Source organism: Ahaetulla prasina, chromosome 7, assembly GCF_028640845.1.
Source record: "Ahaetulla prasina isolate Xishuangbanna chromosome 7, ASM2864084v1, whole genome shotgun sequence".
NCBI lineage: Eukaryota > Metazoa > Chordata > Lepidosauria > Squamata > Colubridae > Ahaetulla > Ahaetulla prasina.
In genome coordinates, this window is record NC_080545.1 from 99039390 (window position 1) to 99063866 (window position 24477).

Genomic DNA, 24477 nt, shown 5'->3' on the forward strand with positions numbered 1-24477 from the left:
ACTAGATGTACCCAATTCCCTGCAATCTTTCTTCATATGTTTTAGTCCTCAAATACAGGGATACCACTATCATGTCCCCTCCTCCCCAGTCCTTGTTTTCTTTAGATTAGCCAAACCGAAATCCGTTCTTCCTAATTTTTAGTCTCCAGGCCTTTAATCATCTGAATTGTTCTTCTTTGACACTTTTTCCAAAGTCTCAACACCTTTTTTGTAATGTAGTGACCAAACAAAAAAAAAGAGTTAGCGATATTGTCTTCTGGTAGTTGGAGAATATGGCGACCCCCTCTTCTCTGGGGTAGCCCCTCAAATTGTTGTGGTCCGCCAGCAGCCTGCGGAACATGAAATTAGCCGGAATTCAGTATATATTTATACACTGTGTATCTCTCTCTCTCTCTCTCTATCTCTGTGTCTCTAATGTCACCCCAATCCTTCTTTTCTTTAAACTAGACATACCCACTTCTTGCAACGTTCATTATGAAGTTTAGCCTCCGGTCCCACTAATCTCCTTCGTTGCTCTTCTCTGCACCCTTTCCAGAGTCTCAACTTCCTTTTGATAGTTCGGCGATCAAAACTGGTTGCAATATTCGAAGTGTGTGTGTGTGGGGTCTTCCGAAGGAGGAGCAAGGCATCCGAAGCGATGCCTTGCAACTCTTCCAAAAAGTTATGGAAGGGGTGGAATTTCTCAGGAATTCCATAAAACCCCCTGTGGCAAAACCCCCCCGACTGGCTCTTTAGACCACGAAGATTACCGAATCGGAATATGAAAAGGCAATAATGAAATGAGCATGTGTTGGTTTCCCCTTCGCCTCCCTCCCACACATTCCAGGGGTCACTCCCTCAAAGCGAGCAGTCGCTAATTTTAAAAGTGACAGAAGTGAACATGAAATTAGCCGGAATTCAGAGAAGCAGGTGGACTTCACACCAAAGCCCAGTTGGAAGCCAAGGCTGGAGAGCTACCATAGGGGGGATATATAGTATATATTTATACACTGTGTATCTCTCTCTCTCTCTCTCTCTCTCTCTCTCTCTCTCTCTCTCTCTTTCTCTGTGTGTGTGTGTGTGTGAGAGAGAGAGAGAGAGAGAGTGCGTGAGAGAGAGAGAGGGAGAGGATAAATGGATGGATAGATAGATAGATAGATAGATAGATAGATAGAGATAATAGTTAAATAGAGAGAGAGATAAGATAGATGATAGATAGATAAATAGATGATAGATAAGATAAATGGATGGATAGATAGATAAGATTGAAAGAGAGAGAGAGAGAGAGATAATAGATGGATAAATAGAGAAAGAGAGAGAGAGAGATAAGGTAGATGTTAGCTACATAAGATAGAGGATAGATAGATAGATAGATAGATAGATAGATAGATAGATAGATAGATAGATAGATAGATAGATAGATAGATAGATAGATAGATAGATAGATAGGCTGAGAGAGAGGAACTGGCCCCAAGTCGCTCAGCTGGCTTTGATGCCTAGGACAGGACTAGAACTCAGTGTCTCCTGGTGATTGGCTCAAAGTCACCCAGCCGACTTTCACATCTAAGGCAGGATTAGAACTCACCGTCACCTGATGGTTGGCCCAAAGTCAGCTAGCTGCCTTTTACAGCTAATTTGAGACTAGAACTCACCATCTCCTGGTGATTGGCCCATAGGGGAGGGGACGGGAGGAGAGAAAACAGAAGAAGAGAGGAGAGGAGAGAAGGAGAATTGAGGGAAGAGAGGAGAAGAGAATGGAGGGGTGAGACAAGGAGATGAGAGGAGTGGGGAAGGGAGGGAGGAGGAGAGGAGAGAAGGAAGGAGAATGGGAGAAGAGAAGGAGAGAAAGATGGAAGGAGGAAAACAGAAGGAGAGAAAGGTGGAAGGGAGAAGAAGAGAAGGAGAAAAAAGAACAGAACAGAAGGATAGAAAGGTGGAAGGAAGAAGAAGAGAAGGAGAGAGAAGAGAAAAGGAGAGAAGGAGAGTGATATGGAAGGAAAAAAGAATGGAAGGAAAGAGAAGAAAAGAAAAGAAGCAACTGAGGTTTTATGTTGGACACTTGAAATGGAGCTTCCACCTACCATGCAGTCTACCTGTACCTTCTCCCTTGCAATGCACAAGTCATTCTCCAGAAAGGGGGGAAAAGAAACCCAGAGTTGCCTACAGCTCAGTTGAGCTAATTTGTTTTGATGATTTTGCTACCGTTAAGTCTTTTGACGGCTAATTAAATTAATCTGCACAGCGCCCAGACATCACTTGAAATATTCCTTGGGGCGTTTGGTTTGGGTTTTTTTTCCCCTTTCCTCCCAAATTCCCTCTCTGGCTCTTTGCGAGTGTCAGAAGTAAACAAGTGCCCCCATAACAACAACACGCTAATTTTTTTCCTCCCAAAATACTAGTTACCTTCCCAACCGCAGGCGAGATAGGTAGACATCCCATAATAATCTGGATGGCTTGTGACCTGGAGGGTGATCCCGCTGGAAGAGACTTTGGCGTAGCAACGGAGTTTGATTGAGTCTTTTGTGGAAAGTGTCGGCTCATAGTATCCTAGGGCTGGAAGGGACCTTGGAGGTCGTCTAGTCCAACCCCCTTGCTGGCTGGGTGACGTTAGGCATGAAATCACCAGGAGCTGCGAGTTCTAGTCTGGTCTTGGGCGTTGAAAGCCAGCTGGGTGACCAGATGGTGAGTTCTGGTCACACCATAGACATGAGGGCCAGTTACATGAGTTTGGGCCAATCACCAGGAGACAGTGAGTTCTAGTTCTGCCTTAGGCGTGAAAGTCAGTTGAGTGACTTTAGAGTCGTCATCAGGAACATTGTCAGTTCTTGTCCCGCCTTAGCCATGAAAGTTGGCTAGACTTTAGAGACAGACCACAACTGAGCCCAAAATATCCATTGCCAAGTGACACAGTTGTTAAGTGAATTAGTCCTCAACTTACAACGGTTTGTTTAGTGACTGTTCAAAGTTACAACAGCACTTAAAAAAGTGACATGACTGTTTTTCCTTCCTTCCTTCCTTCCTTCCTTCCTTCTCCTCCCCCCCTCCCTCCCTGACTTACTTTCCTTCCGTTTCATCTCTTTATCTTTCTCCTCCTTCCTTCCTATCTTCCTTCTTTCCCTCCCTCCCTCCCTATCTCTCTCTTATTTGCCTTCCCTTTCATCTCTCTCTATCTTCCTTCCTTCCATCCTCCATCCCTCCCTTTCATCTCTCTCTCTTTCCTTCCTTCCTTCCTTCCTTCAGTCCTCCCTCCCTCCCTCTTCCTTCCTTCCTTCCTTCCTCCCTCCCTCCCTCTTCCTCCCTTCCTTCCTCCCTCCCTCTTCCTTCCTTCCTCCCTCCATCCCTCCCTCCCTCCCTCTCATTTCCCTCTCTTTCCTTCCTTAATTCCTTCCTTCCTCCCTCCCTCTTCCTTCCTTCCTTCCATCCTCCCTCCCTTTCATCTCTCTCTCCTTCCTTCTTTCAGTCCTCCCTCCCTCCCTCTTCCTTCCCTCCTCCCTCCCCCCCTTTCATCTCTCTCTCCCTCCTTCAGTCCTCCTCCTCCCTGTTCCTTCCTTCCTTCCTCCCTCCCTCTTCCTTCCTTCCATCCTCCTCCTCCTCTCTTTCATCTCTCTTCCTTCCTTCCTTCCTTCCTTCCTCCTCCTCTCTTCCTTCCTTCCATCCTCCTCCCTCCTCTTCCTTCCTTCCATCCTCCCTCCTCCCTCCCTCTTCCTTCCTTCCTTCCATCCTCTCTCCCTTTCATCTCTCTCTCCTTCCTTCTTTCAGTCCTCCCTCCCTCCCTCTTCCTTCCATCCTCCCTCTCTCCCTTTCATCTCTCTCTCCTTCCTTCCTTCAGTCCTCCCTCCCTCCCTGTTCCTTCCTTCCTTCCTCCCTCCCTCTTCCTTCCTTCCATCCTCCCTCCCTCCCTCTCTTTCATCTCTCTCTCTTTCCTTCCTTCCTTCCTTCCTCCCTCCCTCTTCCTTCCTTCCTTCCATCCTCCCTCCCTCCCTCTTCCTTCCTTCCATCCTCCCTCCCTCCCTCTTCCTTCCTTCCATCCTCCCTCCCTCCCTTTCATCTCTCTCTTCTTCCTTCCTTCCTTCCTTCCTTCCTTCTTTCCTACCTACGGTTCTCCCTCCCTCCCTAGGGGAAAGGTGGGGGGGGAAAAGGCTTTGGTGAAAGAGGAGGAACAGGAGAAGGAAATAAAGGAGGAAGTTGTTTAAATAAGACGACAAGATTCATTCACCAGCTTGGCACAACCAAAGTCGGCCTCTTTAATATTCCGCAGCGAAATTAGACAGCCGATCCAGCATCGGCCCCCGGCATTGACATGTGTTTTATCCTGACAGTTAATTAGATGTTGTCTACAGCAATCATAGGCTGTCATTTCTAATACGCGTGGAGAAATTTGAAGGATGGGAGAGTCTCCGGTCCCCCTCCCACTGATTTCTTCCCTCGCCCCTCAAAACGGGAATATTTGGCGTAATTAGCAAGGAACATGTGAAATGTTAACTCTGACAAATCATGGCGACTCGTCTTTGCATGCCAACCAGTGGGAGACCTTTTAATCAGCCTTTTATTCGCTCTCAGGCCAACAAAAGACACGGCGACGTTAACAAGAGCGGTGTCACCCCCCCTCCCCCGCCTATTCCAACCTTCGGCGGGGATTTATTGTCCCCGTGTGAGTCCTGAGCTTTAAAAAGTTATTTAAATGTTGAATGAATGCCGCTGCCCCTGCGAGGTGTTGAGAATGAATTGTGCGGCAAATGTCCGTACAGATAGTCCTCGATTTACATTTCCTTTGCTGGGGAAGACCGTTGGGAAGTGAGAATAGGTTGTAAAAAAATGCTTTTAAAAATAATAAAAAAAAAAGATTGCCCGCCACAGCTAATCATCCCCCACCCCCCAAGCGCTGTTCTACTTACCCCATGCCTCCTTTTTGGCGTGCACTGCGCACACACGCACCTCATATTTGCTGCACGGTGCGCACTGCGCATGGGTGCACACCTCACATTTAGTGCGAACTGCGCATGCGCTCACACAGCGCACATGGTGGTAAAGCGGTTCAGATTCCACCACTGCTTCAACTCCCAGAATTCCTGAGCCAGCATGGAATTCTGGGAGTTGAAGTCCACAAGTCATATTTAACGGGGCCACCCCACCCCGGCCCTACAATCTAAAATTGACAACTTTAAACCAGTGACCATATTGAGCACCCGAACCAAGGAGAACTTTGGTCAGCTAATGGAAATGTTCTAGTCATGGTAAATGCCCCCTCCCCCCACATGTCATTCTCTGATCGGGGCGAGGGAGTCATGATGTCATGTCCCACTCCCCCTGCGACGGCCGGGTCTGGGAAATCTGTATCAAGCGTGGCCACGAAGCCTCTGCAGCTTTGCCAAATTCCTGTCAGAGTTCTCAGGGCAGGCAGGAATCCAAGGTGTGACTTCAGCAAACCAGATGAGACTTTGCTTGACTCAAGGAATGCCAGAAAGCAGACCCTTTATATAGGCCGTGGGGTGTGGCTCCATGACTCAGCACTTATCCAGGCCTGCCCCTCCCTTCCTTTTGCTGACGTCCCCTCTCAGATCTCTGGAAGCGGGGATCCGTCCACTATGACTTTCCGTCCTCCTGATCTGCTGCCAGCAATTCTAGCACATGGCTGGCTTCGTGCTCACACGCTGTAGGAGGGAGGTTTATTCGCTCATTCTGTCCGGGCATGGTGCCAGGGCGGGGGGCTGGAGGCATGCCAGGCCATTCCTCTTCATTATCAGACTCTGGCTCAGATAGCAGGAGATGGGAGGGGCCCGGTTGAGGAGAGGAGGGCGGGTGAGGCACAACACATTCGTGCCCCTAGACAATCAACCCTGTGCAAAAAAAGTTGCTTAATAAAACCATTTTGAAATCACTTAATGGTGACAACTTTATCGTGTAAGGCAGGGGTCTGCAAACTTGGCTCTTTTAAGACTTGTGGACTTCAACTCCCAGAGTTCCTCAACTTCTCTGGGAGTTGAAGTCCACAAGTTTTAAAGTTGCCAAGGTTGGAGACCCCTGCTCTAAAAAGAGTGATAAGAAGCCCTTCAAGTGAAGATCAGCCAGAGTTTGGAGTCATCTTCTCCCTCTCCCTCCTCCTCCTTTCCTGGCAGACTCACAAAGACAATAGGCATAAAGAGGCTGGCATCACGAAGCCCATCCATATGGCACCCAGAAGCCTTGGGAACCTGTTCAATAGCGCAGCATATGCCAGTCCGCAGCGACTGCCAGGCATGGAAGAACCGAGCCATGTCCAACTGGCTCATCTCGTCCTGCTCATATCTTGTCCGGCCTGAAGCCTCTGGGGCGACCTGTAAGCTGCAGTGGGGTGGAGGGTGGGGATCATAAGACCCCTTCTTTCTGACCTTCATAAGGGGATCTTCAGATGCTGAAAACCTGTATTGATAGAATAACCGGGATAAACCGAAGAGAATATCTGTAGCTCAGGGTTGAACTGTGGGGTTCCTTGGTGCTCTCCGAGCTTGGTGGTCTTGCTGCAGACATTTCACGACCCAACTGGATAACTTCATCAGTGTTAGAAGAGAGTGGGGTTTGTGAGGAGGAGAAGAATTATGGGTCCTTGGCGCTCTCTGAGCTGGATGGTTTTCTTGCAGACGTTTCACGACCCAACTAGGTAACATCATCAGTGCTAGAAGGGAGAGGGGTTTATGGAGTGGAGGAGAAGAATGACGACAACAGCTGTAAGGTCCTCACTGCTCTCTGAGCTTGATGGTTTTTTTGCAGACGTTTAACACCAATCCTGCGCAGTCTGCACTGGCTTCCTGTGGTCTTTCGGGTGCGCTTTAAGATTCTGGTTACCACCTTTAAAGCGCTCCATGGCTTAGGGCCCGGGTACTTACGGGACCGCCTGCTGTTACCGTATGCCTCCCATCGTCCCGTACGCTCACACAGAGAGGGCCTTCTCAGGGTGCCGTCCGCCAAACAATGTCGGCTGGCGGCCCCTAGGGGAAGGTCCTTTTCTGTGGGGGCCCCTACCCTCTGGAACGAACTTCCCTCTGGATTACGCCAATTGCCTGATCTTCGGACCTTTCTCCGTGAGCTGAAAACGCATTTATTTATTCAAGCGGGACTGGCTTAAAAGTTTTATTAAATTTTTAAATTGGGGTTTTTATGTATCTTAGGGTTTTAAATTGTTTTAAATTTTGGCCATGTAAGTTATATGCTTGGTTTTAAGTTTTGTTTTAATGTGTATATTGTGGGGGTTTTACTATTTTGGCTGTACACCGCCCTGAGTCCTTCGGGAGAAGGGCGGTATAAAAATCTAATAAAATAAATAAAATAAATAAATAAATACCAGGCTAGAGAACATCAGCAGTGCTTCAGATTTGCAACAGGTGGTCCAAGTCGTGTCAAATATAGAGTGACTTCATAATTCAGGATTTTGCCCAGTATATTTTCTTTTTTGATTGCTTCTTCAAACCTAAGCTACCCTTCATAACAGGCAGGAGCTGGTCAGAAGAATAGAATAGAATTTTTTATTGGCCACATGTGATTGGACACCCAAGGAATTTGTCTTGGTTCATATGCTCTCAGTGTACATAAAAGAAAAAAAAAGTGGAAACTGATCAAGGGAAGAAGCAACTTAGAACTAAGGAGAAATTTCCTGACAGTTAGAACAATTAATAAGTGGAACGATTTGCCTGCAGAAGTTGTGAATGCTCCAACACTGGAAATTTTTAAGAAAATGTTGGATAACCATCTGACTGAGATGGTGTAGGGTTTCCTGCCTGGGCAGGGGGTTGGACTAGAAGACCTCCAAGGTCCCTTCCAACTCTGTTGTTATATTATATTATATTAAAAGATACATTCATCAAGAATCATAAGGTACAACACTTAATGATAGTCATAGGGTACAAATAAGCAATCAGGAAACAATCAATAGCAATATAAATCGTAAGGATACCAGCAACAAAGTCACAGTCATACAGTCGTAAGTGGGAGGAGATGGGTGATGGGAACGATGAGAAGATTAATAGTAGTGCAGATTTAGTCAATAGTTTGACAGTGTTGAGGGAATTATTTGTTTAGCAGAGTGACGGCGTTCGGGGAAAAACTGTTCTTGTGCCTAGTTGTTCTGCTGTGCAGTGCTCTATAGCGTCGTTTTGAGGGTAGGAGTTGAAACGGTTTATGTCCAGGATGTGAGGATGTAAATATTTTCACAGCCCTCTTTATGACTTGTGCAGTATTGGTGTGAAATGGTATACAGCAGGGGATTGGACTAGAAGACCTCCACGGTACCTTCCAACTCTTACGATTCTCTAAAGAAGAGTCAGACTGGGAATAATATGACAGCAGTCTTGCAATATTTGAGGGGCTGCCACAAAGAAGAGGGGGTCAACCTCTTCCCCAAACAAAGCATCTGAATGCAGCAATGGAAACTCATCAAGGAGAGAAGCAACCTAGTATTAAGGAGAAATTTCCTGACAGTTAGAAGAATTAACCAGTGGAACGGCTTGCCACCAGAAATTGTGGGTGCTCCATCATTGGAGGTTTTTAAGAAGAGACTGGACAGCCAATTGTCTAAAATGGTATAGGGCCTCCTGCTTGAGCAGGGGGTTGGACTAGAAGACCTCCAAGGTCCCTTCCAACTCTGTTATTTTGTTAAATCTGTTCCCCATTGTGGTTGTTAAGGAGTGCCTGTATAACAGTGCTGCCCTTCCCTTGCCTAGCCCTACTATTTTTTCCTTTGTAGGTTTACCATGGCTGTTTAATATATTAGCCCCGCCATCCATCCGTGTTTTTCTCAGGATTCCCCACACTTAAGCCTGGCAGGACCCCCTTCAGCCTCAGCCCCAAGCCTCAAAAACGACCCCTTACACTTCAATTAAGATCCCTTCATTAGCCCGTAGATGCGATGTGTGTCCTGTCGAAGCCCCTTCGCTTTTAATTTAAATAAAACGCTCGCCCGTTTCCCCCCTCCGAATGTATCCCCCGTCTGGGCCGCTTTTGAGACCGGTAAGTAGATTTGTTACGGCGTTAATTACGATTTCATGGCAAGAGCAGAGCCGCTCCGATCTTGGTCTGAGGGGGTTTTCAGGTTCCCCGACGCCCCCTTCAAAAACGAGAAATTTGCAGACAAACTCCCGCTAAGTCTGTGGCTCTTTTCAGCGAACGGGAAATAATTAGATTTAAAGACCTCAATCCTCTATCTGCCCGTCTCTATCAATGGAGTTCATGCATCGCCGGGCTTCGTCAATGGGAAAATTATCCGGAGAGTTATTTTCAAGTTATTGTTTTTGTGCTTCCTGATGTGCACAGGGGTGTGTGTGTGTGTGTGTGTGTGTTGGGCAGGAGCCGACACCGGAAGCCCTCAACATACAACCACAATGGATCCCCGAATTTCTATTGCTAAATGAAACATTTGTTGAGGGGGTTTCGCCACCGTTTTACAACCTTTCTTGGTGCCATCGTTAAGCGAATCACTGCCCTCGTTAAGTTAGTTCCACAGTCGTTAAACGGAGCTTGCTTTCCCCGTTGATTTTTGCTTGTCAGGAGGTCGCAAAAAGGAGATTGCAGGACCCCGGGACACTGCAACCGTCATAAATGTGAATCGGTTGCCAAGGGTCTGAATTTTGATCAGGTGACCCCGGGGGATGATGCTGCAACCGTCATAACTGCAAAAAAGAGTCACAGGTTTCTCAGTGTCATTCTAACTCGAAACGGTGTCACAATGTCCTGCAGAGGTCACGCCATTCCCTTTGTCCATAGGGGAAGCCAGATTCACTTAACAACTGCCGGGTTACTAACATATCAACTGTGTAGATTCACTTAACAACCATGGCAAGACAGGTCATAACACGGGGCAAAACTCACTTAACCGCTGTCTCGCTTCAGCACAGAAATTATGCGCTCAGTTGTCCCGGAAAGATCCCTAAACAAATATTTTAAACAATTTTGTATAGATTGATAGATAGATAGACAGACAGACAGACAGACAATTAATGGAAGGAAGGAAGGAAAGAAAGAAATATAGAGGTAGGTAAAGAGAGGGAGATAGATAGATAGATAGATAGATAGATAGATAGATAGATAGATAGATAGATAGATAGATAGATAGATAGATAATGGAAGGAAGGAAAGAAATATAGAGATAGATAAAGAGAGAGGGGGATGTTGTTGTTGTTAGTTGCGAAGTCGTGTCCGACCCATCGCGACCCCATGGGCAACATTCTTCCAGACCTTCCTGTCCTCTACCATCCTCTGGAGTCTCTGGGGGATAGATAGATGATAGATAGATAGATAGATAGATAGATAGATAGATAGATAGATAGATAGATAGATAGATAGATAGATAGATAGATCCTCTACCATCCTCTGGAGTCTCTGGGGGATAGATAGATGATAGATAGATGATAGATAGATAGATAGATAGATAGATAGATAGATAGATAGATAGATAGATAGATGATAGATAGATAGATAGATAGATAGATAGATAGATAGATAGATAGATAGATAGATAGATAGATAGATAGATAATGAAGGAAGGAAAGAAAGAAAGAAATAGATAGATAGATAGATAGATAGATAGATAGATAGATAGATAGATGATAGATAGATAGATAGATAGATAGATAGATAGATAGATAGATAATGAAGGAAGGAAAGAAAGAAATATAGCGATAGGTAAAGAGAGGGGGATAGATAGATAGATAGATAGATAGATAGATAGATAGATAGATAGATAGATAGATAGATAATGGAAGGAAGGAAAGAAATATAGAGATAGATAAAGAGAGAGGGGGATGTTGTTGTTAGTTGCGAAGTCGTGTCCGACCCATCGCGACCCCATGGGCAACATTCTTCCAGACCTTCCTGTCCTCTACCATCCTCTGGAGTCTCTGGGGGATAGATAGATGATAGATAGATGATAGATAGATAGATAGATAGATAGATAGATAGATAGATAGATAGATAGATAGATAGATAGATAGATAGATAGATAGATAGATAGATAGATAGATAGATAGATAGATAGATAGATAGATAGATAGATAGATAGATATAGATAGATAGATAGATAGAGATAGATAGATAGATAGATAGATAGATGAAGGAAGGAAGAAAGAAAGAAAGATAGATAGATAGATAGATAGATAGATAGATAGATAGATAGATAGATAGATAGATAGATGATAGATAGATAGATAGATAGATAGATAGATAGATAGATAGATAATGAAGGAAGGAAAGAAAGAAATATAGCGATAGGTAAAGAGAGGGGGATAGATAGATAGATAGATATGATAGAGATATGATAGATAGATAGATAGATAGATAGATAGATAGATAGATAGATAGATAGATAGATAGAAAGAAAGATAGACAGATAGATAGATATGAAAGAAAGAAAGAAAGAAAGAAAGAAAGAAAGAACAAAATATAAAGATAGATAAAGAGAGAGGGGGATAGATAGATAGATAGATAGATAGATAGATAGATAGATAGATAGATAGATAGATAGATAGATAGATAGATAGATTAGATAGATAATGGAAGGAAGGAAGGAAAGAAAGAAAGAAATATAGAGATAGATAAAGAGAGAGGGGGATAGATCGTCAGATAGATAGATTAGTCTGTAGGCCATATCAACATACAGGTTCAAACCCGTATTACCAATAAAATTCTTAGCAAACAATTTAAAATGAGAGCAGGGCAAAATACAGTCGTTATAGATTGTAAAATACAATAATTGGCTGCATAAATATATATATAAAACAGAATAAAATGGCATACAGTTATATTGCTTTTATCTCCCCCCTGCAAGCTACCCCAATCATGCCAACATATGCCAACAGTCAGAAATTGTGCTGTATTAAATGCTGTTTTCAGATTCTGGCCAACACATGAGGTAGGTTGTTTTAACAGGGCCTCCCACTGGCGATACGTTTAATATGTGGGTCGAGGTCCTTCTCTCTCGCCCCCTTATACCAACAGCAATCGAATTAATGTAGCCTCTGGGAAAAGGGAGAAATTGCATCTTTTTTTGTTTGTTTCCATTTATATCCCGCCCTTCTCCGAAGACTCAGGGCGGCTTACAATGTATAAGGCAATAGTCTCATTCTATTTGTATATTATATACAAAGTCAACTTATTGCCCCCCCAAAAATCTGGGTCCTCATTTTACCTACCTTATAAAGGATGGAAGGCTGAGTCAACCTTGGGCCGGGCTTGAACCTGCAGTAATTGCAGGCTACTGTGTTCTAATAACAGGCTCTAACAGCCTGAGCTATTCCGGCCCTATTCTGCCTGGTATGCTCCCTCCCACCCCCGACCCCCTTTTCCTACAGAATCAGGCCCGAACTACATGGCACCTTCGCGCTTTCCATCTGGAGCACTGCTCTCTTAATATACGTTCGCTTTCTTGCTTTCCGCTTGTAATCAACACAACATCCTTTGTGCTTCAACTGAGCCCATGGCAAAAGTGAGGATGCTCGAACGCATTATTAAGAATTATTATTATTATTATTAAAATTGTGGATAGGTGTTTAACATGTCCACTAAATAAATGTTGAAACGAATCGAACTCCGGGCACTTATTATCCCATGTGGTGGAAATGTTCAAATGCAAAAAAATACTGGACGAAAACACATACGTGGTTAGAAAAAAAATGTTAAGGCAGCATATACTGTAGACTACAAACCAAATTATTTTTTGTTAGGCATAATACCAGAAAAATATGACAAAGGAATGTATATTTAAAATCACATGTTTTGACAGCAGCAAAATTGTATTTGTGCAATACTGGAAAACGAGGAAACATCTACAGAAGAAGAGATAGATAGATAGATAGATAGATAGATAGATAGATAGATAGATAGATAGATAGATAGATAGATAATGAAGGAAGGAAAGAAAGAAATATAGCGATAGGTAAAGAGAGGGGGATAGATAGATAGATAGATAGATAGATAGATAGATAGATAGATAGATAGATAGATAGATAATGGAAGGAAGGAAAGAAATATAGAGATAGATAAAGAGAGAGGGGGATGTTGTTGTTAGTTGCGAAGTCGTGTCCGACCCATCGCGACCCCATGGGCAACATTCTTCCAGACCTTCCTGTCCTCTACCATCCTCTGGAGTCTCTGGGGGATAGATAGATGATAGATAGATGATAGATAGATAGATAGATAGATAGATAGATAGATAGATAGATAGATAGATAGATAGATAGATAATGAAGGAAGGAAAGAAAGAAAGAAATAGATAGATAGATAGATAGATAGATAGATAGATAGATAGGTAGATAGATAGATAGATAGATAGATAGATAGATAGATAGATAGATAGATAGATAGATAGATAGATAGATAGATAGAGGAAAGAAAGAAAGAAAGAAAGAAAGAAAGAAAGAAAGAACAAAATATAAAGATAGATAAAGAGAGAGGGGGATAGATAGATAGATAGATAGATAGATAGATAGATAGATAGATAGATAGATAGATAGATAGATAGATAGATTAGATAGATAATGGAAGGAAGGAAGGAAAGAAAGAAAGAAATATAGAGATAGATAAAGAGAGAGGGGGATAGATCGTCAGATAGATAGATTAGTCTGTAGGCCATATCAACATACAGGTTCAAACCCGTATTACCAATAAAATTCTAAACAAACAATTTAAAATGAGAGCAGGGCAAAATACAGTCGTTATAGATTGTAAAATACAATAATTGGCTGCATAAATATATATATAAAACAGAATAAAATGACATACAGTTATATTGCTTTTATCTCCCCCCTGCAAGCTACCCCAATCATGCCAACATATGCCAACAGTCAGAAATTGTGCTGTATTAAATGCTGTTTTCAGATTCTGGCCAACACATGAGGTAGGTTGTTTTAACAGGGCCTCCCACTGGCGATACGTTTAATATGTGGGTCGAGGTCCTTCTCTCTCGCCCCCTTATACCAACAGCAATCGAATTAATGTAGCCTCTGGGAAAAGGGAGAAATTGCATCTTTTTTTTTTTTGTTTCCATTTATATCCCGCCCTTCTCCGAAGACTCAGGGCGGCTTACAGTGTATAAGGCAATAGTCTCATTCTATTTGTATATTATATACAAAGTCAACTTATTGCCCCCCCAAAAATCTGGGTCCTCATTTTACCTACCTTATAAAGGATGGAAGGCTGAGTCAACCTTGGGCCGGGCTTGAACCTGCAGTAATTGCAGGCTACTGTGTTCTAATAACAGGCTCTAACAGCCTGAGCTATTCCGGCCCTATTCTGCCTGGTATGCTCCCTCCCACCCCCAACCCCCTTTTCCTACAGAATCAGGCCCGAACTACATGGCACCTTCCGCGCTTTCCATCTGGAGCACCGGCTGCTCTCTTAATATACGTTCGGCTTTCTTGCTTTCCGGCTTGTAATCAACACAACATCCTTTGTGCTTCAACTGAGCCCATGGCAAAAAGTGAGGATGCTCGAACGCATTATTAAGAATTATTATTATTATTATTAAGAATTGTGGATAGGTGTTTAACATGTCCACTAAATAAATGTTGGAAACGTAATCGAACTCCGGGCACTTATTATCCCATGTGGTGGAAATGTTCAAATGCAAAAAAATACTGGACGAAAACACATACGTGGTTAGAAAAAAAATGTTAAGGCAGCATATACTGTAGACTACAAACCAGAATTATTTTTTTGTTAGGCATAATACCAGAAAAATATGACAAAGGGAATGTATATTTAAAATCACATGTTTTGACAGCAGCAAGAATTGTATTTGTGCAATACTGGAAAAACGAGGAAACATCTACAGAAGAAGAGATAATTTTAAAAAATATTAGACTGTGCAGAATAGAATAGAATAGGATGGGATGGGATGGGATGGGATGGGATGGGATGGGATGGGATGGGATGGGATGGGATGGGATGGATGGGATGGGATGGGATGGGATGGGATGGGATGGGATGGGATAGACTAAGGAATAGAATAGAATAGAATAGAATAGAATAGAATAGAATAGAATAGAATAGAATAGAATAGAATAGAATAAGGGATGGGATGGGATGGGATAGACTAAGGAATAGAATAGAATAGAATAGAATAGAATAGAATAGAATAGAATAAGGGATGGGATGGGATGGGATAGACTAAGGAATAGAATAGAATAGAATAGAATAGAATAGAATAGAATAGAATAGAATAGAATAGAATAGAATAGAATAAGGGATGGGATGGGATGGGATGGGATAGACTAAGGAATAGAATAGAATAGAATAGAATAGAATAGAATAGAATAGAATAGAATAAGGGATGGGATGGGATGGGATGGGATGGGATGGGATGGGATGGGATAGACTAAGGAATAGAATAGAATAGAATAGAATAGAATAGAATAGAATAGAATAGAATAAGGGATGGGATGGGATGGGATAGACTAAGGAATAGAATAGAATAGAATAGAATAGAATAGAATAGAATAGAATAGAATAGAATAAGGGATGGGATGGGATGGGATGGGATAGACTAAGGAATAGAATAGAATAGAATAGAATAGAATAGAATAGAATAGAATAGAATAGAATAAGGAATGGGATGGGATGGGATGGGATGGGATGGGATGGGATGGGATAGACTAAGGAATAGAATAGAATAGAATAGAATAGAATAGAATAGAATAGAATAGAATAGAATAGAATAGAATAGGGATGGGATGGGATGGGATGGGATGGGATGGGATGGGATGGGATAGAGTAGAGTAGAGTAGAGTAGAGTAGAGTAGAGTAGAATAGAATAGAATAGAATAAGGGATGGGATGGGATGGGATAGACTAAGGAATAGAATAGAATAGAATAGAATAGAATAGAATAGAATAGAATAGAATAGAATAAGGGATGGGATGGGATGGGATGGGATAGACTAAGGAATAGAATAGAATAGAATAGAATAGAATAGAATAGAATAGAATAGAATAGAATAGAATAAGGAATGGGATGGGATGGGATGGGATGGGATGGGATGGGATGGGATAGACTAAGGAATAGAATAGAATAGAATAGAATAGAATAGAATAGAATAGAATAGAATAGAATAGAATAGAATAAGGGATGGGATGGGATGGGATGGGATGGGATAGACTAAGGAATAGAATAGAATAGAATAGAATAGAATAGAATAGAATAGAATAGAATAGAATAGAATAGAATAGAATTTTTTATTGGCCAAGTGTGATTGGACACACAAGGAATTTGTCTTGGAGCAGAAATGGATAGACTAACACTGAAAATAAAAGAAAAAGACACAGTATTTTTAAACTTGAGACTCGATTTATCAATGGTTGGATAGTAGAAATTAGGAGTTTAATATTGTTATGTAAACAAATTGACTCAGACAGTATGTTGTTCCCTAAGCACTTATTATATACAAAGAGAAAATATATAAATAGAAATTTTTAAAAAATGTGGGCATTTGATTTGTGGTGGCGAAGAAGCTCAGGTCTCTGAGATGCCCTCGGAAAAAGGATGCGCTGAAACTCTTCAGAAGAGATGAGTCATGTTCCAGTGGTCCTCGACTTACGACCATACTTGGTAATCCTTGACTTACGACCCAAATTTGTGTTTCTGAGCAAGATAGTCGTTACGGGAATCCACACACCCCTTTGCGCAAAGTTTTTCGGCAGGTTTCAAGTGAATCCCATCGGTTGTTAAGTGAATCATGCGGTCATTAAGCAAATCCAGCTTCCCCTTCCCCCCTTCGACGTGTCAGAAGCTGACCGGGAAGGTCGCAGAAGCTCAAACTTCTGTTGCTAAATGAGATGATTTAATTGAGTTTTGCCCCGTTTTGCCACAGTTATTAAGTGAATCGGTGCAGTCGTTAAGTTAGTCACACGGTTGTTAAGTGAAGCTGGCATCCCATTCACCTGGCTTGTCAGACGGTCGCAAAACGGGATCGCGTGACCCGGGGACACTGCGACCGTCATAAATTTGAGTCGGTTGCTAAGCGTCCAGTTTTTGATCATGTGACCTCGGAGATTCTGCAACGGTCGTAAGTATAAAAAACAGTCCCAAGTCACTTCTTTCTGTGCCGTTGTAAAAGTCACTTTTTTCAGGGCTGTTGTAACTTCAAACGGTCATTAAATGAACTGCTGTATGTCGAGGACGAATTATAATTGTGTGTAAATGTCAGTATTCCCCCTTTTTTAAAACCTCCCCCTCAGCAACAGACCCCAGTTTTGATTCCTTAAATCAACTTATCCCTGGACTTCATAATAAGATAATAAAGAAGAAAGTAATAAAGAAGAAAAGTCCTCGACTTATTTTACGCTTCGCTTAGTGACCGTTCAAAGTTACATGGGCACTGAATGACCATTTTTCACACTTAGCAACCATTGCAGAATCCCCCTGACCACATGATCAAAATCAGGACTCTTCAAAATTGACTCATATTTATGACGGTTGCAGTGTCCCGACAAGCAAAGTCAATGGGGGACACCAGATTCTCACTTAACAACCGGGTTACTCCTTCAAGAACCGCAGCGATTCACTTAGCAAACGTGGAAAGAAAATTCATCATGCAGGTCGAAACTCACTTCTCACTTAGCGACAGAAATTCCAGGCTCAACTGCGGCCGTATGTCGAGGACTCCCTGCCGTACGATCATCTGTTTTCCTACCTAGTTTTGAATAAATACCTGAGCTTCTCCGGTGGCCGTAATTGTTTTAGCAACCTGATGACTCCCAAGACTGCGATAACATTTAATGATGAGGTTTCGTGTCCAGCTTTGCGCGAGAAATAGCTTGTGTCGTCCTCGCTATCCGGCGGTCTCAGCTGTTCGCCTTAGTGGGGTTCGCCCTCCGTCTTGAAAACACAATATTGTTTGCCCCTTCGGAGTTGCCTTTCCCTGCCAGTTTAATAATGAGCTCGACGGAGATTCAAATGGGACTTGGCTTTGATACCGCCTCGCTCGGAGCATAACGTGGTTTCTTACGGCGTTGGAACGATGTCGGTTGTGACTTCTTGTGTTCCTCTCCTGGGAATCTGATCAACTGCATCTGTAAATGTGTTACACAGATTTCTTTGTCGTCAGGCGTCTGGTTAGACACAGCTCTGGAACAACGGAGTTAGGCTTCCGTTGTGTTGAGAGGCAGATTGGTCGAGTAGTTAATGCACCAGGTTAGAAAGCAGGAGACGGTGAGTTCTAGTCCCTCGTTAGGCTGGAGAGCAGGTTGGTGACCTTGGGCCAGTCGGCAGGAGACTGTAAGGTCTAGTCCTGCCATAGTGATGAAAACCAGCTGGGCGACTTTGGGCCAATCACCAGGAGATGGTGAGTTCTAGTTCCACCTTAGGCATGAAAGCCAACTGGTGACTTTGGGCCAATCACCAGGAGATGGTGAGTTCTAGTTCCACCTTAGGCATGAAAGCCAGCTGGTGACTTTGGGCCAATCACCAGGAGACGGTGAGTTCTAGTTCCACCTTAGGCATGAAAGCCGGCTGAATGACTTTGGGCCAATCACCAGGAGACGGTGAGTTCTAGTTCCACCTTAGGCATGAAAGCTGGCTGTGTGACTTTGGACTTATCACCAGAAGACCGTGAATTCTAGTCTTACCTTAGGCATGACCTCAGCTGAGTGACTTGGGCCACTCCACTAGGAGATGGTGAGTTCTAATCCCACCTTAGGCATGAAATCCCACTTTAGACATAGCGAATTTCACTTGCCTTTTGGGCCTGGCACACTCGGCCTCGGGGGACGCACCACTTTTTTCCTTCTCCCGCCACTATTGCTGCTCTGGAGCTCACCTGATCACTTCGTCCCAGACTAGGGGGGGGGGTGTGTGTGTGAGAGAGAGAGAGAGAGTGTTTGTGTTTGCCTACGTGTGAGAGAGAGAAAAGAAAGAAAAAGAAAGAGAGAGAGAGAGAAAGGAAGGAAGGAAGGAAGGAAGGAAGGAAGGAAGGAAGGAAGGAAGGAAGGAAGGAAGGAAGGAAGGGGAAGTGTGTGTGTGAGAGAGAGAGAAAAGAGAGAGAGAGAGAGAAGAAAGAAAAAAGGAAGGAAGGAAGGGAGAAAGAGACAAGAAAGAAAGAAAGAAAGAGAGAAAGAAAGAGGAAAGTAGATAGAGAGAGACAAGAAAGAGAGAGAAAGGAAAGGAAAGGAAGGAAGGATAGGAGAGAGAGAGAGAAAACAGTGCTATTATTTTTAATTGTTCCATTATTTATCATGTGTTAATATTTTACACTGTCCCTACACCTAGAGTGATATTACTGCCTTTGTTTTGCCTGAGGCTATCACATATTTTTCAGGGATTTATACGCATTCAATATCTATAGTCCAGAGCATAAATTTGTGTGTGTTTATTTTGTATATCAGGTTGCGTAGGTCCATCTTAATATGCCATTCCTGGTATGTGATGTTTTGTATACGTACAGAGGAAGAAGCACTCTTGGGATCTTTGACTTTTAGGCTTGCTGTCAAACATCAGCCATAATACTAATGGCTGTTTTGAACAATATGCAGGTTGTGTTACACAAATGGCTGTTTTATATGTGAAATTATGACTGAAATATTTCTGCACCTACATTGGTTCACACTGTTAGGAAGTTTCTCTTTAGTTTTAGGTTGCTTCTCTCTTTGTTCCGTTTCCATCCATTGTGTCGTGTCCCACTCCCCCTCTGACCGGGTCCAGGAAGTTCGTATCAAGCGTGGCAACGAAGCCTCTGCAGTTTTGCCAAATTCCTTCCAGGTTTCTCAGGGCAGGCAGGAGTCCAAGTTGTGACTTCAGCAAACTAGATGAGACTTTGTTTGACTCAAGGTTGGAATGCCACAAGCAGGTCCTTTATATAGGCTGTGGGGTGTGGCTCCATGACTCAGCATTTATACAGGCCTGCCCCTCCCTTCCTTCTGCTGGCGTCGCCTCTCAGATCTCCAAAAGCGAGGATCCTCCCACTGTGAATTCTCTTCAGCTGGATCTGCTGTCGGTAATTCCAGCACATGGCTGGCTCCCTGCTCACACGCTGTAGGAGTGAGTTTTGTTTGTTCATTCCTGACATCCTGTCCGGGCATGGGGCCAGGGCCGGGGGCTGGAGGCATGACAGGCCGTTCATCTTCATTATCAGACTCCGAGTCTGATAACAGGCCCGGGTGTAGACGGGAGGGGCCCGGCTGAGGAGAGGAGGGAGGATGAGGCACAACATATAGCTTCTTGTTTTGCCTTCTGGTGCTTTGGAAAATACATTGCCCCCCCCCCTTCTTTCTGGCAGCCCCTTAAAAGCCTGTTGCCTATCACACTCTTGGGCAAAGCATGTGACCCATTTCTTCCTTTCAGTGGTCCATGAAAGTGCATCTCTAGTATGTAGATAATAAAGTTGAAAAAAGGTGAATCACAGTTTTGCAGAACTATAGATACGTTGAGGCTGGGTGTGAGACAAGGAATGGCTGGGAGGGGAGGGGCCAGGTAAGGCCCTTTGACGTGAGTGACATTGAGTTGGCCACGCCCACCCGGTCACATGACTACCAAGCCACAGTCATATGACCACCAAGCAAGCCACACCCACAGAACCAGAATTTTTTTAAAAAATGGAAACCACCCCTGGAGGGAAGCGTATTACGTTCGTTCAGCGCCTTGAATTATTTGTAAAAAAAAGAAAAGAAATGAAAGAAATCAACGTTCAATACAAATAAATCAATAAAATGTAGCTTAATAAACTGTCCGTTATCAAAGCAAACCAGCAACCTTCATTCTTCCGTCTGAGTTGTGTCGCATTGGTTTGAGCAGGGAGCTCGGCTGGTACGAGATGCCAATCTTAACCCTGTTGCTGTGTCGGACAGAGTCCGGATTTTGCCCTCTGGACTTTTCCGATACCTAAACACCCGATTGCATCGATTATTGAACCCCTAATCAGCTCATCAGTCAGTTTGATTGATGGGTGGAAGAACTGGAGCCATCTGTCCGCTCTATTTAATGGAGTGTCTTCACAGCCCAGATAGGAAATAATTGGATTGACAGACACACACACACAGTCCCTCATAAGAGTGTTTGTTAACTGATTAGAGGAGGGGGGTGGGGGGGGGGTGAGCTGGCGGAGCAGCAGGGAGCTCCCTGCTCAAACCAATGTGACATAACTCAGACTGAAGAAAGCTCAAACTGCCCAAAGAGCTGCAGATCCAATTCTACAGAGGAATGATGGAATCTGTCATTTGCACCTTTATAACTGTCTGGTTCGGTTCTGCAACCCAACAAGACAGACACAGATTTCAGAGGATCATTAGAACTGCAGGAAAAACAATGGCTACCCAACCTGCCTTCCATTGAGGACCTGTATACTGCACGAGTCAAAAAGAGGGCTGGGAAAATATCTACAGAGCTCTCGAATCCTGGACATAAACTGTTTCAACTCCTCCCCTCAAAACGACGCTATAGAGCACTGCACACCACAACAACTAGACACAAGGACAGTTTTTTCCCGAACGCCATCACTCTGCTAAACAAATAATTCCCTCAACACTGTCAAACTATTTACTAAATCTGCACTACTATTAATCTTCTCATCGTTCCCATCATCCATCTCCTCCCGCTTATGACTGTATGACTGTGACCTTGTTACTGGTATCCTTACGATGTATATTGATATTGATTGTTTCCTGATTGCTTATTTGTAGCCTATGACTATCATTAAGTGTTGTAAGTGTTGTACCTTGATGAAGGTATCTTTTCTTTTATGTACACTGAGAGCACCTGCACCAAGACAAATTCCTTGTGTGTCCAATCACACTTGGCCAATAAAAAATTCTATTCTATTTCATTCTATTCTGTGTTCTGCTGTCGTAATGTCACATCTCCCTCTGTTTTTTTTAATTGTATTTCAGGTTTATTCAAGAGATCGAACACGCTTTGGGGTTCAGTCCCGCTAAGCAATGTCCCCTCCGAGAATTCCTCACCATGTACATTAAGAACATCTTTCTGAACCAAGTCCTGGGAGAAATCAACAAGGAAATAGAGGGCGTTACCAAAATTACCGATCCCCTGAAGATTCTGGCCAACGCAGACACCATGAAAATGCTCGGGGTGCAAAGGCCTCTCTTGCAGGTAAGGTGGGTGGCGGGAACACCGTGGAAAAAGCCTTCCCATCTTTACAGGTAGTCCTCCACTTACAACCGTTCACTTAAGGACCGTTCGAATTTATAGCAGACCACCCAAAAGCTACTTTCTTTCAACAGTGAAAAAAGTAAGGTTCTACATTTAGGCCAAAAAAACAAAATGCACAGGTACCGTATATGTGGTACCTTGCTCAATAGTAGTACCTGTGAGAGGGATCTTGGAGTCCTAGTGGACAACCATTTAGATATGAGCCAGCAGTGTGCAGCAGCTGCTAAAAAAGCCAACACAATTCTGGGCTGCATAAACAGAGGGATAGAATCAAGATCACGTGAAGTGTTAGTGCCACTTTATAATGCCTTGGTAAGGCCACACTTGGAATATTGCATCCAGTTTTGGTCGCCACGATGTAAAAAAGATGTTGAGATTCTAGAAAGAGTGCAGAGAAGAGCAACAAAGATGATTAGGGGACTGGAGGATAAAACATATGAAGAACGGTTGCAGGAACTGGGTGTGTCTAGTTTAATGAAAAGAAGGACTAGGGGAGACATGATAGCAGTCTTCCAGTATCTCAGGGGTTGCCACAAAGAAGAGGGAATCAAGCTGTTCTCCAAAGCACCTGAGGGTAGAACAAGAAGCAATGGGTGGAAACTGATCAAAGAAAGAAGCAACTTAGAACTAAGGAGAAATTTCCTGACAGTTAGAACAATTAATAAGTGGAACGACTTGCCTTCAGAAGTTGTGAATGCTCCAACACTGGAAATTTTTAAGAAAATGTTGGATAACCATCTGACTGAGATGGTGTAGGGTTTCCTGCCTGGGCAGTGGGTTGGACTAGAAGGCCTCCAAGGTCCCTTCCAACTCTGATGTTATGTTATGTTATGTTACTTATGATCTGTTTTCGAAGTTACGATGGCTGCACAGTTGCACCCCATGGTCACATGTTTATCTATCTATCTATCTATCTATCTATCTGTCTGTCTGTCTGTCTGTCTATCTATCTCTTTATCCCTCTATCTCTCTATTTATTTATCTCTATCTCTTTCTTTCTATCTTTCTGTTTGTTTGTCTGTCTGTCTGTCTGTCTTTATCTATTTTTCTATCAATCTATCTGTTTTTCTGACTATCTGTCTGGGTTCCAAGTAACACCCACTGCAAAAGAAGATTCCGAGGCTTGAAGTTCCTCAAAGTTCCATTTTATTAGAGATGTTGACACATCTGGGAGAACCCGAATCTGAAAGCTTCCAGGTTTTCCCCACCCAAAGGAAAGTCCGAGTCCCTTCCCCTGCACCCACGTGTCCATCACATGGTCCAACCAATCAGTGCATCGTCCCAACTGGAGATGCCTCCCAGTTCCAGCCCTCCAGGTGCAGGGCAAGATGTCCTTGACTCTCTGAGAAAGGAATGTTATTATGACTACACATATCACTCGTGCTCCATACAATCCCCCCTCCCAGTTTCCACACAGCACTAAGTGTGGCAGGCCTGAAGGCCCAATGCAAAAGATGGCTTCCAGGCCTGACACTGTCTATCATCTTTCTTTCTTTCTTTCTTCCTTCCTTCCTTCCTTCCTTCCTTCCTTCCTTCCTTCCTTCCTTCCTTCCTTCTTTCCTAGGATAGGATAGGATAGGATAGAATAGAATAGAATAGAATAGAATAGAATAGAATAGAATTCTTTATTGGCCAAGTGTGATTGGACACACAAGGAATTTGTCTTGGTTCATAGGCTCTCAGTGTACATAAAAGAAAAGATACATTCGTCAAGAATTCTAAGGTACAACATTTAATGAACACTTTTTTCTTTCTATCGGTCTATCTGTCTGTCTGTCTGTCTGTCTATCTATCTATCTATCTATCTATCTATCTATCTATCTATCTATCTATCTATCTTATCTATCAATTTTCATTGGCCTCCCATCTTACCACAAACACATTTTGGATCCTTGGTGATCGACTCCCCTGGGCCGCCATTTGCAACATCCCACTGTCATGCAATTGCCATTTTTCACCCCCACCCTCCAAAAAAAAGTTGAAAAAAATTGTGTCCAGTCATGTGATGCCTCAATGTACATCCTCAAGACCTGCGAGCTACCTCAAGTCATTCTGGGCTCAATTACTTGAGGGACTGACTTCGGGAGGAGGGGGAGGTTAAGCTCATTCTATCAAGGAGAGAGCCCACCTAAAAACAACATAGAAATTCCTGACTGCGAGAACAATTAATTGATGGAACAACTTTGCCTCCAGAAATTGTGGGTGCTCCAACAGTGGAGGTTTTCAAGAAGAGATTATCCAGCCATTTGTCTGAAATGTTTTAGGGTCTCCTGCCTGAGCAGGGGGTTGGACTAGAAGACCTCCAAGGTCCCTTCCCACTGTTATTCTAGTGACATGATAGAACAAGAATGCTGTTGTATCTAAATGAACTGGTTGTAAATC

The 24477-nt window shown here is 43.3% G+C and overlaps 1 protein-coding gene across 2 annotated transcripts in view; it reads left to right on the forward strand.

The window, feature by feature from the left end:
- The window catches only part of EXOC4 (exocyst complex component 4), a 410015-nt gene that overhangs the window by 313860 nt on the left and 71678 nt on the right, over nucleotides 1-24477 (forward strand). For both annotated transcript variants that reach the window (XM_058191473.1, XM_058191474.1), the window contains exon 11: nucleotides 21816-22035. In XM_058191473.1, coding sequence (XP_058047456.1) covers nucleotides 21816-22035 — 220 coding nt within the window. The remainder of the gene's footprint in view (nucleotides 1-21815; nucleotides 22036-24477) is intronic.